The 18,587-nt window shown below is 53.3% G+C and overlaps 2 protein-coding genes across 7 annotated transcripts in view; one reads left to right on the top strand and one right to left on the bottom strand.

Moving 5' to 3' along the window:
* Window positions 1-14,102, bottom strand: part of FOXP3 (forkhead box P3) — a 19,383-nt gene extending 5,281 nt beyond the window's left edge. For 2 of the 5 annotated variants that reach the window (XM_033409741.2, XM_049704479.1), the window contains exons 1-7: window positions 13,709-13,847; window positions 8,537-10,156; window positions 1,757-1,988; window positions 1,131-1,235; window positions 905-1,043; window positions 425-512; window positions 251-355 (exon numbers count right to left, since the gene is read on the bottom strand). In XM_033409741.2, coding sequence (XP_033265632.1) covers window positions 251-355; window positions 425-512; window positions 905-1,043; window positions 1,131-1,235; window positions 1,757-1,966 — 647 coding nt within the window. In that variant the 5' untranslated portion in view covers window positions 1,967-1,988; window positions 8,537-10,156; window positions 13,709-13,847. Of the gene's footprint in view, window positions 1-250; window positions 513-904; window positions 1,044-1,130; window positions 1,236-1,756; window positions 1,989-8,536; window positions 10,157-13,708; window positions 13,848-13,970 lie in introns of those variants that run through there. The other 3 variants (XM_012537474.3, XM_033409740.2, XM_049704478.1) reach the window with 2 other exon arrangements.
* Window positions 13,317-18,587, top strand: part of PPP1R3F (protein phosphatase 1 regulatory subunit 3F) — a 15,874-nt gene continuing 10,603 nt past the window's right edge. For both annotated transcript variants that reach the window (XM_004281923.3, XM_033409738.2), the window contains exon 1: window positions 13,317-14,632. In XM_004281923.3, the coding sequence (XP_004281971.1) occupies window positions 13,632-14,632 (1,001 nt within the window). In that variant the 5' untranslated portion in view covers window positions 13,317-13,631. The remainder of the gene's footprint in view (window positions 14,633-18,587) is intronic.

The raw sequence follows: 18,587 nt of genomic DNA on the forward strand, positions 1-18,587 counted from the left end.
TCATAGCACACACCTCTGTTATGATGCCCCCATTATACAGATGAGGAAACCGAGGCTCCAAGAAACTAAGTAACTTGCCCAAGGTCACAGAGCCAGTGAGTGATGGAGCCAGGATCTGAACCCGCAGTCTCAGCTTTTGCCTCTTTCATGTTACCCCTTATCGGGATGAGGCCTGAGCTGAGACCTGCACCCCAGACCTCCTCCCACAAACTGGGGCCCCCCTGGACCGGAACAGGCCTGACCCACTCACTTGAGGAAGTCCTCTGGCTCCTCGAAGACCTTCTCACATCCGGGCCACTTGCAGACACCATTTGCTAGCAGTGAGTAGGAGCCCTGGGGCATGGTTGAAAGGGTGCTGGGGGGACAAAGTGTGTCAGAGGAGGGGATGGCAGGGCAAGGGTCCTTCCCAGCCCTGCACACTGACCTGTCCTTCCTGGGCACACCGGGGCTTGGGAAGGTGCAGAGCAGTGCTGGCTCCCTGGACACCCATTCCAGGCTGGCCACGTTGATCCCTGCAGATGGGGACAGGGCACCTCTGGGGGCTGGGGGCCAGGCTCTGGAGCTCGGCCCACAAAGCCTCTCATTTTGAGCTTCCCACCCTCCTGAGCTTTGCAGGCCCAGACTCCCAGGGGGCTCTGTGGTCCCTAATCTCCAAGGCTACTGGTGGAGCAGCTCAAAGACTGCGCTGACATTTCGACTAACTTTGCAAAGATCTGTGGTTCCGTGATTTTGACACTCTGTGTCTTTAAGGTTCTGAGCCTGACATTTTTAGAGGTTGGAGTTTCCAAGATGATAAGACCTGACACCTCTGGCCTCCTGAGGGCCGCAAGTCAGCAGCCCACACCACTTATGTTCAAGGATTGGGGGCTCTGGGCTTCTGTGGAGCTGTGGGGTACAGTGTTACCAGGTGGCAGGCCGGGCCGGGCCTTGAGGGAGAAGACCCCCGTAGCAGCAGTGGGTGGCGGGAGGCTGATCATAGCTGGGCTGTCCAGTGGGCGCACCTGCAGCACAGGGGTCCGGGCATGGGCATCCACCGTTGAGAGCTAGGGGCACATGGGGTCCATTTCAGCCAGGTCCTCTCCCCAGTTCTCCCGCCTGCTCCCTCCTCCCTGCCTGTTCTGGGTTGGTACCTGGTGCACAAAGTGTGGCCTGTCCTGGAGGAGTGCCTGCAAGTGGGGCGAGGGACCCAGCCGTGCTCCAGAGGGTGCCACCATGACGAGGGGCACTGTGGGCAGCTGGGGGAAGGCAGGCGGGTGAGATGCCATCCTCATGTTCACTGTTCTACATGTCTAACCCGTATACTCCTCACCAACGACCCCACGTACTAGGCAGAATGACCAACCCCATTTTACATATGTGGAAACTGAGGCTCACGGAGATTGGGTGACTTTTTCAAGATCAAACAGCTAATAAGTGGCAGAGCTGGCCTCCATCCTGTCACCTCACCTCCCTGGGCCCCAAGCCCTCTGTCACAGGGGGATGGAGACACACATGGCTATGCCTGTGGGACCATGATAGGGTCTCCTATCCTGAGACAGGGATTGGGAGGTTGCGGAGAGCCTCGAATCTCTGAGACCTGCTAAGTGGGGACTTTCTTGGCCCCGTGACATCTGCATAAGTCACAGACGTGCCTGGGACCCAGAAAACCACTTCCTGTGCCCCAGCTGGGCCCCCCGCCCAGTGCCACAGTAAAGGTCGGCACCTATAGGCCCAGGTACCCCACCCTGCCTGCCCCATCCTGGGCCCTAGGCCTCACCTGCAGCTGCGATGGTGGCATGGGGTTCAAGGAGGAAGAGGAGGCGTGAGCCCCACCTCGGAGGTCCCGGCCCTGGAAGGTTGTCCCTGGGCCCTTGGCTCCCAGCTGGTCTGAGGCCTTGGGTGCAGCCCTCCAGCTGGGCAAGGCTCCTGGGGATGGGCTGAGTACCAAGGAAGGGGCCAAGGGCTTGGCTGGCCTGGGGTTGGGCATTGGGTCCTTGTCCGAGGGCAGGCTGCGGGGACACAAGGGGAAGGAGTTACAAACGTGCTGGGGTGTGTGTGAAATGCTCAACCATCTGAACCATGTGGACACCCCCTCTGGTCAGAGCAGGCATTGGCTGGGGTGTGTCCCAAAGGGGCCCCAGCTCTGGTCACGTGTGTGCGCGTGTGCACACACATACTCGGTGTCAGGAGCACGGGTGTGCCTGTGTCTCCAAGCACACGCCACGTGCAGACATACACGGAGCCAGCACACAGCGTGCCTGTACACGCTGGCACAGGCCTGTTGGGGAGGTGTCCTCCCTGAGGGTGGTGGGGAATTTGGGGTGGTTTGTGGGGCCTCAGCCAGGATAGGTCTCAGCACTTGAGTGGTGCTCTTCAAGCCTCAGCCCTCCTGTCCTCCCTGAACCCAGTATAGGCCACACGACCTTTGCTGATCCCACGGGGGCTGCTTTCTGATTTTCTCCTGGGAGCATTATGTTATCCCAGTGACGGGCATATCTGGGAGTGCAAGGTGGGCATGGACTCCAGAGATCCCTCTGGCTGCTGTGAGGGGGGCAGACTCTAGGAAGGTGAGGGCAGAAGTAGGGGGACTAGTGAGGAGGCTACTATAATAGTCCAGGCAAGCAACAGTCCAGACCAGGATGATGGCAGTAGAGATGGTGAGAAGTGGGTGGGTTCGGAGTTAATGTTTCGAAGGTGGAGTCAGGAGAATTTGCTGGCAGCTTGGATGCGGAGGGTGAGAGAGGGAGGGTCAAGGTGACTTCTGGGTATTAGCTGAGCAGCTGGAAGGACAGAGCTGACATGACCTGAGATGGGGGAGATGGGGGAGCAGGGTTGGGGGTGGTGATCCAGGTGTGGAGGGACATGACGACTCTGGTGTTAGACATGCAAGTGGCAAGGCCGTGTGGAAGCTGAGTACAGGAGTCTGGAGCTCTCCATCTGAGATCATCTCTGGGCTCCCGCCCCGCATGGAGCTGGCAGGGCAGGTGCCAGAGAGGAGGAGAGACAGGCTCTCTTGAGCCAGGGCCTGTGCGAGCTCCTCGACTCGGCTCCCACCGGAGTTCATCCCAATCTCTGCTCTTCAGGCCTGCCTCCAAGCCTTTGTTCATGCTATTCGACCTGCCTGGAATGCCCGCTCTTCCTCTCTTCCCCTATCCAAGCCCTATCCAGAAAATCCTCCAGAATGGCTCCAGAACCTTACACTCCCCGATGGGCAGGGCCTTGGTTTCTCGGAATGCTAGAGTACCAATCCGAGAGGAAGCCAGAGCTGGAAGGGACTGCCAAGCCCAACTTCCATTTTACTGAAGGGGACAACCAGGTACAGTGTCCCACAGCCCCATGGTGACTTGAGATCTCTACTTCTTTCTCCGGAAAGTGTGTGTGTGTATGTGTGTGTCTCCCCACCCCGCCCCATAGCACTGGGTTGGGCACACAGCTGCCGAGAGCAGCCCTGGGGAGCAGAAGAAGGGCTCTGAGGGGGCAGTTGCTCCTTTCTTTCTTTGCTTTCAGCTCATGGGGGTTGCCAGAGTTATGGTGCTGACGGAGGTGGGGGTGTGAATCCAGGTATTTAAACCCTTACTCTCTCGGGGCCTTAGAACATTACTGCGTGAGAATCAGGAGCCTGGGTCTACAGAGGCTCAGAACAAGGGCCTGAATGAGTGCATGAAGGCGGAGATCAGGGTGTTGCTTGTATAAGCCAAGGAATGTCAGAGCGCCAGCAAACCATCCGAAGCTAGGAGAGAGAACAGATTTCTCCCTCGTAGCCCTACAAGGAACCAACACTGCTGACACCTTGATCTTGGACTTCTGGCCTCCAGAACTGTGAGACAAAACATTTCTGTTATTTAAGCCACCTAGTTTGTGGTACTTTGTCACAGAAGACCTGAGCGAACCAATACTGATTTTGGTGAATGAGTGGATGTTTTCCACCGCTCTGGCCTGGCCTACACGGCTAGCCTGTGGTCACTTCTCAAGCTGCCTGGACCCTTGGCCAGAGCCTATAAGAAATCGCCTCCTCAGACACATCTGCAACAACCTGACTCAGGGCAGCATAGATACATTCTCAGAAGGGGGCCGTGGATATGGTCTGTCTCGTGGTGGGGTACCTGGAGGGCCAGATTGGGCAGCCGGCTTCCTGCACTGTCTGTTGGGGCATCCTTTTCTGACTATTTCTTAGAAGCCACATGGAGGATGTTTCTGGGACATAGTTTGTGTTTTCGTATCGGGGTCTGCATCTGGGCCTTGTTGTCACAGCCCCCGACTTCCCCAGATATTTCCGCCATTGACGTCATGGCGGCCGGATGCGCTGGGCTTCATCGGCACCAAGGAGGAAGAGAAGGGGGCAGGTACCCTACCCCACGGGTTTCGTTCCGAGAATTGGCCGTCCCGTCCTGCAGCCGGCCAGGCCCAGGTGGGGTGATGTGGGTGCTGGCGGATGTGGTGAGTGACGTCCGTCTGGCCACCATGACAAGCCCTGGGCCCTGTAGACCCGGCCCTTTTTGGGCCATGGAGAGGCCCAAGGTTTGATGCTTGGGGAGCGCCATGCAGACCCCACAGAGACTGGGACCCTCAGGGTCTTCAAATGGTACTATTCTAGAACCTCAGAATCGTAGAACATCATTTCTTAGATTCAAATGATCCCAGAATCTCAAACCCACAGACTCTGTGGGGTCCATGGGTCCAACTTCTCAGTAGGTGAAGGCCTATGTCCCTGGTGTCCAAAATCACTGGAACTTCCCGAAGTTCCTAGTGCCTCCCGCCTGCCAGGCCTGGAATTGCAGCAAGCCTCCCTCCTAAGTTCTGTGAAGGCAGGAGGGTCAGAATCGTCCCCTCTGCTTCCCCCTCAGAGCCTTCCCCTGGGGCCAGGCTCTGAAACTAACTAGCTGTAACTCTCCTTGGGCTCATATGTAAAACAGGACAATAATTGTACCCATCTTCCAAAGTTAACGCACATGAAATGCTTAACAAAATGTTGGTGATCAGTAGATGGACCCCTGCAGGGCCTCCATCTCCCTGTCCATTCTGGGACAGCGCTCCCAGACTCACAGCCATTCTGCCAGAGATGGGGAGGGAAGGAAGGGGACATTGAGGCTGGCAGACCTTCAGCTAGGACCTCATGGTGGGAGCAGTCAGAGCCCTGGCCTTTGCTGGTAGAGTCTACCACCAGGCTCTCTGGAGGAGCCGTGGGATAGAGGATCCCAGGGACCTGTGCCAACTCTGGGGACACGGCTGAGCTCTGTCCACAGCCAGACCCACAGATATACCGACTGACTTATGTCCCTCTAGTATCACCACCCTCTGGCCATGAGGCCTCCTGACCCATGGGGCCCTGGGACCCCACCCAGCCTAGCTCTTGTGAGGCTAGCCCCACACTGTGACCATGAGGGTCCAACTTGTGAGAGGGTAGAAGGGGGAACGGCAGCAGCTGGGAGACAGCCCAGGGTCCCCCTGCCCCTGTCATGGGTGCTGAGGGGTAAACTGAGGCCCATTGTGGGGGAGAGACACAGAGCCAGGGCCCCACTGAGAGTCCTGAGATCTGAGCTTGGGTCTCAACTCTACCACTGCATCTCTGTGAGGCCTTCAGAGAGGCCCTCCTGCCCATCTCCCAGCCTCAATTTGCCTCTCTGTACTCTGGGAAGGGGAGAGGTGTGGAGCGGATGAGGGCCAGGGGCCTTGTGCTCTGTGTCTGAGTGAGCCGTTAGGTGTCTGTAGGGCTTTGATTTGATAACTGCCGTTCTACCCAGGGGACCGGCTGAGAGACAGAAACAGAGATAGACAAACAGACATAGGCAAACAGAGAGACACAGAGAAGAAGAGCTACAGAGAGAGATGGGAGAGACATGAGGTGGGACAGAGATAGACACACAGAGAGAGAAACAAAGAGAACAAGAGAGATAGTGAGAGACACCGAGAGAAGGAGAGACAGTGAGGAGGGGGAAGGAACCCATAGGAGCAGAAAGTCAAAGAGAGAACAAGAGAGACAGAAACAACACAGGGAGATGGGGAGAGACAAAGAGAGAGAGAGAGAGAGAGAGAGAGAGAGAGAGAGAGAGAGAGATGCTCCAAATAAGAACAGTTGTTGGTCTCTGGCTGGAGGAGCTGATCCTTCGTTATTCCAAAATAATGAGGAATAACAAAGGGCAAGATGCCAGGGCCTTCGGCCGGGTGCTATATTGTATTGCAGAGCAACAATCAGCAAAGCGCTGTGGCCCTGGCACCAGAACAGACACCGAGGAACAGAACAGAATGGAAAAGCTCAAATACAGACCAATGTCTAGAGGGAATGGAGTCTGTGATGAACACGGCATTTCAAACCAGGGGACGCTGGAGAATAGATTGTTTAACAAATGGTTCTGGGATAATTAAGGGGAAAATAAAGCTAATGACTAACCAGTCCATTTTTCCACCAACCCCTTCCTGCCCAGTTTGAAATGTCACCCTCATCATGTACCCTAAAATAAATTCCAGATCCATTAAAGAGATAAATAATAATCTTATATGGATCTTGGGTTTATTGTATGCCAGGCCCTAGGCTAAGCATCTAACAAGGTTGAGAGATTTAATCCTTACAACCAACCTTTGAGGTCAGTACTATTATAACCATCACAGTACCTATGAGGAAATGGAGGTATCGAGAAGTTAAATGCCTGGCTAAAAATCACACGAATTGCTTGAGCTGAGGCTGGGTTTGTCCCAGACAGTCTGGCTCCAGTACCCACACTCTTAACCTCTACAGTAAGTGGAAAAAATGAAGCCATAAAAGAGAATAAAAGCCAACACAGGTGAACATTTATCTCATTTTCAAGTGGGAAAGGACTTTCTAAGCACAAAACCAGAGACAGTAACCGCAGAAGAAAAGACTAACCTTGTTGACAATATAAAAACATCATAAGCATCACAAAACAGCATGAACAAATAGCAAAACAACTTCAGTAAATGATGAATTGAGAGAAAATATTTGCTATATATGTACGGCTGATGGAAGGCTAATATCCTTTTATATAAAGAGCTGTGACAAATCAATAAATAAAAACGATGAACACCCTATTAGGACTAAGGACTTGACCAGACAACTGAAAAAAAAAAAAAAAAGCACATATGGTCAACAAACAGTGTAAGTTATCGAAAGATGCAAATTTCAACAACATGGTAATATTTTTCTTACCTGTTATGTTGAGAAAGGATTAAAAAATGACAATACCCACCCACGGTTAGCTTGAGTAGAGGGAACATAAAACAGGACAACCTTTTGGAAGAACAATTTGCAGAGAGGGTCAGAAACCTTAAAAATGCACAAACGCTTTGCCCTAGCCACTCGATTTGTAGGAATCCGAGGAACTAATACGGGATGATTATGCGAAAAAACTAGAAACAACCCGAATGTCCAAAAATCAGCACTTGGTCGAACCAGTCGTGGTTCATACCAATGTGAGGACAGTCTGAACAGTTATGAAAGATCATACGTTGAAACATTTTTCAGTGACCTACAAAAATGCTCCTATTCATTGAATAAAGCAGAAACAAAAGCAATAGATAGCTAGATAGCATGATTCTAATTTGGTTAAAAAATACTAACAGTTAACACTCAGTGAGCACTTGCTAAGCCTGCAGAGACGAGGTCACCCCAGACTTGAATGGCCTGCTCTGTTCCTGGACATGGATCCTGGCCCTCCCCCCACAACACGAGGTCCTGAGGGTAGAATCCCACAGCTAAACCATGGTTGACAATTGCGTGAAGTGCCCCCCTGGAGGGTCTCCTCATGCGGTGCAAGCGCAAGTTCAAGTTAAGTGCTCAGCCCAACCCGACAGCCCACAATCCTCTTTCGACTGGGGCAAACAGAATTGATGCTCATTCTTGTAAAATGTAAATGTCCTCCTCGACATTACTCAACACACTGTTATTAAGCGCCAACTGTACAAAGCTCTGTGCTGGAGGCTGGGGGTAGAGGGGGAGAGGCAGGCAGGGGGAAGGCAAGACGAGTGAGCAGGAAAGGCGGCGGGAGAGACGGAGGAAAGGAGATAAATGGAGTGTGGTCAAGTTGGAGGAGACAGCGACAGGGGAGATGGTCAGAGCCAGAGAAAGACAGAGGGGTGGAGAGTCTGCGTGCCAGGGAAACAGAAAGAGAGGGGCAGAGAATCACGAAAAGAGTGAGACAGAGAGGGACGGGAGATATCGAGAGAGAAGAGCCAAAGGTATGTCAGAGACGTCGCTGATATTTCCAGTTACACCTGGACAGTGTTTCAAGTTGTTCAAAGCTCTGAGATTCATAAAGACTGGCAGCTGATATATTTTAAAAATCCTACCCGTCCACACATCGATCCATTTATTTATCTTTGCCTCTGCCTCAGCACTGATTAAGTACTTGATCTATCAGTCCTCTGGCGTTTGTTATTAGTATTATTACTGTAAAAAATACCTTACCTGACCAGGATCACAGGAGCTGCTGCGTGTGTCTTGCTGGTCCCCGAGGGCCCCTGACTACCCTCCAACCCAGTGCCTACCTCACTGTCGTCTCTTCCGCTGGACCCGCATCTGGTGGGGGAGAGCGGGGACACTCACCTTGGTGAAGTGGACTGACAGAAAAGGATCAGCCTGGCTTGTGGGAAACTGTCACATATCAAAAACAACTTTGCTTTTATACCGAGAAGAAAAACCACGGTGTGGAAGCCACAGACCTCTCTCTTCTAATAATCCAATTTTTTTTTTCGATGAGTGTGTACGCTGATAATCACGGGGTGGGGGGGGTTCTCATAGTTTTTTCTCTCTCGCTCTCTCTCTCACTCGCTCGCTCTGTTTCTCCTCTTCTTGATTATGAGACTTAAACGGAAATTTTGAAATTTTGGGTTTTTTGTTTGCCCTTTACGAGTCATCTGAAAATATGATTTCTTCCCCTCACTACAGAGGTGAGAGGTATCAATGAGATAACAGGGCTCATGAGAAACTACAGTTTTTAAAACAAAAGTGTGTAGAGTTAGAAAAAAAGGGAAAAGAACTCAAATCACAGGGACATCCCAGGCAGGGAGAGATGCCACTCTGTGAGTGAGGGGATATTTGAGGGTCTCTGGGGAAAGGAAGAAAGGAACTGAGATGCTACATGTGGATGGGAAACACCAGGGAAAGAAATGGAATAGGGCTGCGTTTCCAGAGGCCTTGCTCTGGTCCAGGCCTCAGTTTCCCCTTAAGTGGAATTGATACGGTCATCACGGTCTTACTGCCCAGGGGTGGGAGCTCCGGATACTCTTGCAACCCATCTTCTCACAGAGGGTGAGAGGCATGGAAATTACTTCATGGAGAAAAAATCAGGGAGTCCCTCCCTACCCCCGACAATTCACAGAATCCAAGAGTCTGAGAATCATTGGCTCCCAGAATCCACTGAACATCACTGAGTGAGGAAAGGGAGAAAAGTCTTGCCTCATTACATCTTAGGGCCTGAGAGCTCTGACCCAGAGGGGAAGGTCCCAACCAGGCCCCAGTATTAATGAATCCATCCTCACAAAGCCTAGAGAGGCTCGTTGGGACCCCAACCTTCTCATGGTCAGGGACACCATGGCCCGATGCTTCTGAGGCCCTCAGCCTTTGCGATTTTCTACTTCGAAAAGTCCCAGTTTCCAAGGATTTAGGATTCTAAATATCCACCATCATCCCCGTAGCCGACAATTTCTCAGATTTTCCATGTGCCAGATGCACCGCCGAACACTTTTCACAATTATCGTGTTCAATCCTCACCACAGCCCTTGGATTTCCATCTTGTCGTCATGGCCGTTATACAGATGGGGAAAACGGAGGCACGAAGTAGTCGGGCAACTTGCCCAATATCACAGAGCTGGAGGATAGGGGCCCTGCGTTCCATTGGTGCTGGGCTTTGAAACCGCCAGGTTTCCTTGAGCACAACGGTCTCAGGTTTTAAATTCTAGGCTGCAATGATAGGGAGGTTCTGAGATTTGGAGATTCTTCTGGGGGCTTGAAGGTTTCAGGTTGTCCAAGACTTGGCGGCTGCATTTCCTCACCTCCGCAGGCACCCCCTCCAACCAATGGTCAACAGGGGAGACCAGCCCCCAGGGGCTTCTCCTGACAGGCTGTGGCTGAGACTCCCTGCCCTTGGCTCTCCAGTGCCCTGCATGACCCAGAGTTCTGTCATCCAATGTCCACTCCAACCCGTCTGCAAGACTGGCTTCAGGCCTGGGAAAGAGAAATTGGAAACAGATTTTTATTCACATGGTATAAACCTACTGGCCAAGACCCCCCCTTTACCCCTTTGCTTCTTTTCCTCCCACCATCTCCCAAATCCTCAAAAGAAGGAGAGCCTCTTTCCTCAACTCAGACTCACCTTTCTGGAAAAGCCCAGAGGGGGCTGGTGGCCTGGCTTTGTGAAGACAAGAGAAAAAAAAATAGGTGAATAGAAAAAAAAAAAACCTAAAAAAAATCAGCCAACAGCAATAAAAAAAAAAAAGAACCCAACCCTCCCTACCATTAGTTCAAAACAAAACTTTCACTGGTTGAGGCTTCTGAGTTGGTGGGACATGTCTGAGACCCAAAGATGGCCTGTGTGTGCCAGGCAGGCAGGGGAGGCACCAAGTGGGGTGAGGTCTCAGGTTGAAGGCCTGCAGGGACCCTGCATACAGCAGGGGCTTAAAAGATATGGCATGTGGTTGGGAGCAAGAGAGGGGGTGAGGCGCCTGCTCATCAGGAGGGAGTCCAACTTTAGGGATGTCCCTAAGGTTAATTAATGACCCCTTGCTCCCTGTCGACTTGGTTCTGAACATTCCCTACATGTCCCATGTAACTATAAACCAGGTCAGTTCTAGAAGCCGAGGCCCCATTCCCTGCCTCAGGACCTGTTCCCTCCTGAGAGAGGGGGCTGGTTTTCTCTTTCAGGGTCCGAGGTGTGGGCTACATCCTCCCCAAACCATCTCTCCCTTACTGTCACTTGCTCCATGAGAGGAGTGCCAGAAAAGAAGGAGGAAAGCTGAGTGACGGGTGATGCTGCTGCTGCTGAGAGCCAGGACCCTTGCAGAATGAGGGCCGAGGGGTCAGGTGGGCAGAGGTCCCCATCTCCTCTCTGCACTGGACTATATCCTCTCACATGGGAGGCTTCCGGGGGAGAGTGGACAGGATTAAATAGAGAGGTTGGTGAAAGTCCCCAGAGAAGTGGGCCTTTGACAAAGACTTGAAGGAGGTGAGGAAGGGAGCCATGTAGATATCTGAGTAATTCCAGAGGAAACAGCCAGCGCAAAGGTCCTGAGGTGGGAGTGTGTCCGATTTGCTCAAGGTCTACTAAGGAGGTAAGAGTGTGGTTAGAATGGTGTGAGTGAGAGGAAGAGGAGTAGGAGGTGAGGTAAGAGAGGGGACTAGGGGGGCCGTTAAACCATGCAGGACCTTGTAGCCCATGGTCAGGACTTTGGCTTTTACTCTGAGTGAGTAGGAGGCCATGGGAGGGTTGTGAGTAGAGGAGAGATGTGAACTGTCTTAGGACTTAACAGGATCCCTCTGATTGCTGAGTGTAGAATGGACTTTAGGAGTGAGGATGGAAGCAGAGGGATCAGTGAGAGGGAGGCTACTGCAATGATGAGGGAGGCTACTGCAGTCGCTACATCATCAGCGACTGATGATGGCGTTGGCAGTGGAGGGGGTGGGGAGAGGGTATATTCGGGAAATATATCGAATGGAGAGCTGACAGGATTTGTTGAAGGATGAGAGTCTTGGGGCCACACCGGGACACAGACAACACCCTAACTCTGTGGGCAGGAAGGAGTCCCTGGACTACTTAACAGCTTGAACTTTTAGGTGAGGAAAAAAAAGTTCTATCTTGTTTAAGCCCATATTATTTTGTGGGGTTTTCCCTGTTATTTGCAACTAAACATACTGATTGGTTCCTGGCCCATAACCCCATCCTGGACACTGAGACCTGAGGAGGGGAGCCCGCCGGTGGAACTGCCTCCCTCCTAGGGATGCTGTGAGTCAGAACCCTGCATACAGTAGGTGTTCAGAAAATCCTCCCAGGATGAAGGGGGAATGTATGAATGGCCATGTTCAGTGGACACAAGCTACAATTCTGTTCCCACGGAAGGCGGGATCTCAAAGGAAGAGTGAAAGGGGAATGAAAGGAGTCCACTAGATGAGGAAGAAGGAGCAGCACTCCTGGTAGAGGGAACAGTAGGAGCAGAGACCGGGGACAGAAAGAAGGGAGGTGAGGCCACTGTGGGGTGTGGAGCTTCAATCCCGCAAGAAAGACAGGGCTTTGATTTGTGATTACGTTAGTCAATATCTGCCAACATGCCCGACCAACTCCTGGCTGCATAGTCACGCTCAGTGTTTTCTGAGCTGGAGTTAGAAAAAGCTAATCTTCCCCGAAAACTCAACCTTTCATTTGGCCATTCATTCAACAATGGTGCCAAGTCCTGGAGAACACTGAGGGTGATAATCAGGGGCATTCTCGGCTGGTGGCACCGCTCAAGCAAAGGCTCGGAGCTGGGTTGGGCAGACCCACTAACTGCAACAGGAGAGTCCGTTTTGCTTTCTCAGATCTCACACTAGGATGCAGTCTAGGTCTTCAGGGGCTCTGGGCATTCATAGCCCTGGGGCAATAGGGAGTCACGGAGGGTTAAGGAGAAGGTAAATCCATCCATGAGAGGCATACTCTTTCTAAGGGCTGCCTGCACTCTACGGTTCAGAGGCCCGACCACTCTACAGCTCAGACGGCCTACGAACCTTCCTCTCCTCTAGCCTCCTTATTGGCTGTTCATCCCCTCCTTCACACCAGCTACAACATCCCCGTTGGCTCTGCTCTTTCCCGTCCCACCTCCGGGTCTTTCTGTCCCGATACACTTTCTAGCTTCAGCATTGGTTCATCCCGTTCTTGCACTGCCCCTTGAGGTCTCAACTGCCTTCACTCTGACTCCCCCATTGGCTATCTGCTACCTCTCTTCCTCGCTCTCGCCTTCATCACCCACCCCATTGGCTATTCCCCTCCAGTCCCGCCTCCGAGGCCGCTCACATACCGCCTCTTGGTCACCTTTTGGTCTCCGTATTGGCTAGTTCCGCCCTGGCACCGCCCCTTGAAGGCGTAGTGCACACTCACAAGACTCTCCATTGGCTCGCTGCAGCCATTATCGTCATCCCTCCTCTACGTCACCGCTGCACGGCTCCCCATTGGCTGTTCGCTGTCTCTACCTTCCGTCCCACTACCTACGCAACCCATGGATCTCCTACTGTTCCGGCCTCTCCGTTCGCTCCCTGCTGCCCCCATCGCCTGTAGCCATTCCGTTTTCCCTGCCGCTCCCACGCCGCTCCCGCTCACACTTCCCCATTAGCTGTCCTACTTCTGCTCTCTTCATCCCGGACCCCGCACCCCCCCATTCACGCATCCCCATTGATCCCCGATCATCCCGCCTCCTACACCGCCCACTCTCGGGTATCCCCATTGGCTGCGTGCTTCCCCTGCACTCGCTTCACCGTCTACGTCACGCGTGCGCGGCTCCCCATTGGCTCTCCGCTATACCTGTCGTCTCGCCGCCTACGACCTCCCCCCCCGTGAGTCGTATCCCCCTCCCCCCGGCGCTGGCCTTCCCATTGGCTGCCCGCCCCTTCAGGCCCTGCCCCCGCCGGTCCCGCTGCCGGTGCCGTCGGTGCCGCCGCCGCCGCCGCCGCCGCCGGTATGGCGCGCACGGCCCCTGTGGAGCCCCCGCTGCGGCATCCCGCGCCCCCCTCGCCGGCCGCGGGCGAGCCCCGTACCTCAGTCGAGGCAGCGGTGGCCCCGCGGAGGGTGCTGTTCGCCGACGAGGCCCTGGGGCTGCCGCTGGCGCAGCTGCGCCGCTACCGGCCGTGGGGCGGGCCCGGGGCGGGCAAGATGGCGGTGGCGGCCGGGCAAGATGGCGTCGGCGGCGGGGCTGACGAGGACGACGATGGCGAGGATGGGGATGAAGGGGAGGAGGAAGAGGAGGCTTGCCCCGAGCCCTCGCCGCTGTACCCCGTTCCCGCTGGCGGGGGGTTTTACCTGGTGCCCACATTTTCGCTGCCGCCCGCGCCGGGCCGTCTGGAGCGCTTGGGGCGCGTCATGGTGGAGCTGGAGGCACTGCTGCCGCCTCCCGGAGCGGTCCCCGGGGGTGCCGGGGTGTGGGTGCCTGGGGGGCGCCCGCCGGTGCTGCGCGGGTTGGTCCGCGTGCTGAACCGCTCCTTTGAGAAGGCGGTGCACGTGCGGGCCTCACACGACGGCTGGGCTTCCTTCTGCGACCACCCAGCGCGCTACGTCCCGCGCAGCCCGCCGGGGGCAGGAGCGGGAGGACCAGGAGCAGGAGATCCCATCCTGGATCTGGGCCTTGGCTTGGGCCCCGGCCAGGCGCCCGCCTCCTCGCCCGACGACGGCGGCCGCACCGACCGCTTTGCCTTCCAGCTGCCCTTTGCTGAGGGTGCGGGCGATGGGGCGCGCCTGGACTTCGTGGTGCGCTATGAGACCCCCGAGGGCACTTTCTGGGCCAACAACCACGGCCGCAACTACACAGTCCTGCTCCGGATTGCACCCGCTCCCACACCCACTGATGCCGAAGGGCTGCCCCAGCAGCAGCAGCTGCAGCAGCTGGAGCCACAGCCCGAGTGCCAGGGTCCCGTGGAGGCTGAGGCCAGGCAGCTGAAGAGCTGCATGAAGCCGGTGAGGCGCAGGTAATGTCTGCCAGCGCCACCTCCGCCAACGCAGTGCTGTGTTTAGGATGGAGGACAAGCATTCCGACCCAGGAGCCCCTGAGGCCTGCTCTCCAGGACAGGGAGGAGGGCGCATTCAGTCAGTCGGTCAAAGAGTAATGGAGACCGAACATGTGCTAGGCTGTGTTTTAATTACTGGGGTTTCATTCATTTATTGAATTGCACTGTAAAGCCCTGAACAAGACAGACATCTTACCTGCCCTCAGGGAGCATACAGGCTTTTATGAGAGACAGTTTGAAAAAACCAGCAGGTGGATAAGATACAGACGAATAAGTTTAGCTGCTGAGAGGAAAGTAAAATAGAGTAAGGGGACAGTTTGGGAGGGAATAGCTGCTTTAGGTAGGGTGTTTGGGGAAGGCCTTTGAGAAAGTGAGTCCTGGATGCTGATAAGAGTTATGCACAGATATGGGGAGGGAGAGAGTTTGTAGAAAAGGGAACAAGGAGGACTTTCTGAGGAGGTACTGTGTAAACTGAGCCTTGAATGATAAAGAGGAATAGTTTTGCACACATAATGGGAGCAGAGGTGTTCTAGGGAGATAGAACAGCAAGTGCAAAGGTCCTGAGGTGGGACTGAATCTGGTGTGAACGAAGGGTAGTGTGCTGGAGCGGAGAGAACTGCAGTGATATGGTAGTGTGGACCAAGGTCCTTACCAGTGGGAGGCAGGGAATCTGATCCCCATTTGATGGAGCAGGAAGCCAGAGTTCTAGAGGGAGAAACTGGTTGAGGAAGTGATGGCTCCTGGCTTTTCCAGTTTGGCCATGTCTGACCTTGAAGCCTGTGCAGTCTCTTTACTGTTTTGCTCTAATTTGGTCTGATATCTCCTGTGGAGTTGAGGGGCTGAGCCCCTGCTCTCACAAGAAGCAGTGGCTCTGGCAGAGGCAGAACCAGATGGGCCTGGACTGGAAGCTCTTTACCTTTGTTTTTGCTGTACCACCTGTGACCATTCAGGGCTTGGGAGAAGGAACCACTTAACCCCAGAAGCCCCTGATACAAGATCCTCCTGGGTTTTCCCTGTCAAGCCATGAGTTCTTCAAGAGTAGCAGCTAGGCCTGATTTTGGGGGGAATCACCTAAGTCTAACCTGGGATAAGTAGATTCTCCAAGCACATGTGGGAAATGCATACATTTCCCTGCTCCTGGGAGGACTGGAAATGGGAATGGGAAAATGCTGTTTGGACCTTGTATATGCTTGATCAGAAGCCTCTGGCTGCAGCAAGATGTTTGTGATCCTGGAAGGGCCTTAGGCTGTGAGTGGTTCAGAAGGGTCTAGCTTGGGGCTTGTGGGCAGATGTGCCTGGGTAAGTGAGCAAGCAGACAAGTACCTACTTACCAACCTGTGTTGGTAACAGTAACCTGAGACTATCTGAGCAGGGTAGGCAGCATGGCTTTCCTTACAGGCGTAAGAGTGTGGATTCTGACATCAGTGCCTGGGTTCAAATCCCAGTCCTGTCATCTGTTAGCCTTATGATCTTGGCCAACTCATTTAACCGCACTGTGCCTCAGTACCCTCATCTATAAAGCAGAGAGAATTATTGCAGCTACTTCACAGGAGATGAGTAAGAGCACTCAGAACCAAGCCTGGCTCTTAGTAGTGCCGTATAGGTGTCAGTATTAATGCTTAGGGAATCACAGATAGTTCCTTGGATTCCCCTCCCAAATTCTGCTCTGTCCATCACCAGCTGTGTAGCCTTGCCTCAGTTTCTTCATCTGTGAGCCTCCGTTTTCTCATCTGCTAAAGGGGAACGACAGTCAATTTGTGTGCTTGGATTGGACGCAGCAAGCATGGGCAAGGTAACTGAAGCATGGTGTTAGCTTTGAAAGATTAACAGTGGCCAACATTTACTGATCTCTGTGTTGAGAGCTTCAAGTTTGTTCTCTCCTGAGTCCCACTGTGCATGCTGTGTGGTGTAGGTGCTATGGTTATGCCCATTTAATAGAGGGGGAAACTGAGGTAGCTCAGAGAAGTGAGCCAGCTTGTTCAAGTACACTCAGCTAGTGAGTGATAGGACCAGGGAGGAGACGGTAGGGACGTTTTTTAAAAACTACTGTTCCTCTTGAAGGCCTGATAGGATTCAGGGCAAATTCTGCATTTCGCTCCAGGTGTTCCCATGTTCCTAGCATGTCTTGCTTTCCTTCTAGCTTTTTTTTTTCCTTTATTGATCTTAAGTGTGAAGCTCAATAGATTTTTACATATGTATGCCCTTGTGAAACCATCACCCAGATCAAGATATCCAGCCATTCCAGTGCCCCTCGCCTTAATTTCTGTCACTTTTCCTGAGTCGTCATTCCAGCTGGCTGTCGTGGGAGCCTTGTCTGTAAGACGTGTCAGTTTGGGTAACAGAGTTTGGTCATTTTAGAGTGTGAAAGGAAGGGAACAGAGAAATCAAAAGCTTGCAGGGCCAAGGTGGGTGGGAGGGTGTTTTTCTTTTAACATACATGGGTGGTTTTAAGGAGAAATTGAAGCAGCCCGTTCAGACAATTGTTTTGGTATCTGGCCCCAGGTCTGTGGTTCCTAACATGACTTATGATATTATTTTAAGTGGGCAGATGGCTTTTCGATAGCTTCTTTATCTTGATCTCAGCTCTTGCAAAGGGGAGGTCGGTGCTCATTGCAAGATCAGCGATAAGATTTTCTTTGTAGGTCGGTGGCTTTCTTGGCGAGTACATTTCAACTTATTATTGTTTTAAAACCTGCGTGCTGCCGGTGACTTGGAGTGCTGTTGGAGAACAGCCGCTGCCTGCGACCCAGCCCTTCTGGGAGGTGGTAGAGGATCTTAGGGGATAGCCTCAGCCTGCGGGAGCCCTGTTGTAGAGGGCTTCCCATTCAGGAAGTGTTGCCTGCAGGTCCACTGTGCACCAGCACAGCCACGTCACGTGGGGACATGGGAGAAGTCTGTGCTAGCCCTCGGGATACAGCTCAGAAACTGAAATGGCTGCATTCCTCGAGTTGCTGGCCCAGGCTTTTGATAACCCTTAGGCTTAGAGCTGATCCATCAACAAGCATTTATTGAGGGCCTACCATGTGCTGGGCACAGTGCTAGGTTCAAACAGGGCCAAAGCTGCAGACTGGCGCTAACATGTCAAAGGGCCGGTGGTGGAACCGGGTGGGAGGGGCAGGGATGGAGGGTTTGTTGTACAAGACCTGGCAGAGACCCTGCGGAGTATTTGCGTGTACAGTCTCATCTAATCCTTTCAACATTCCCTGTGAGATAGATGGTTTCGATCCCTCTTTTCTGGATGAGCAAACCGAGGCTCCCAGAGTCCAAAATCCCAGGGCTGGTGTGGGGAGGAGAGCCCTCCAGGTCTGCCTTGGCTTAACACCCTTGGGAGGTGTCCTATTCCTTTTAAAAATAAAGACCAAGAAAGTTGCAGCATGGCTTTTGAGCACCCCATGACCTCTCCCCCAGTCTGGCCTCCAGGGCATCTAGTCTCACTTCATGCCATCCTCTGCCTTCTGAGCTTCTGTCACTGTGGTCTTTCCAAGGTGCTTTCCCCCTTCCTGCCTCAGGGCCTTTGTCCATGCTGTTTCCCTCATCAGGAATGTTGGTGCGGTTCCCACTGCAGTCTCATTTTGATCCTTCAGTTCTAAGAGTGCTTCCTCCTGGAAGCCTGTCCATCCCAACCACCTCAGGCCCAGGTCTTTTTATAGCAACTGACCAGCCAAGCAGGCAAGCCCTGTTAGAGAATGTCATAGAGCAGAGGAGATGAGCATTGCCACAAATCCAGGGTCATTTTCCACCCTGCCTGGCAGTCCTACTGTTTTATTCTGATCCACTCTTGTCTCGTCCCTGAGGTGACTCTTTCAAATGTTCTTTACCTTCAGACTTCCTGCTTCAAAAAAACAAGTAGAAACTATAAGAATGGAACTCCCCACAACTTGTAGCCCCCAAGCCTGCAAACTGATTTCCCTCCTTT

This window comes from Orcinus orca, chromosome X, assembly GCF_937001465.1.
Source record: "Orcinus orca chromosome X, mOrcOrc1.1, whole genome shotgun sequence".
Taxonomy (NCBI): Eukaryota; Metazoa; Chordata; class Mammalia; order Artiodactyla; family Delphinidae; genus Orcinus; species Orcinus orca.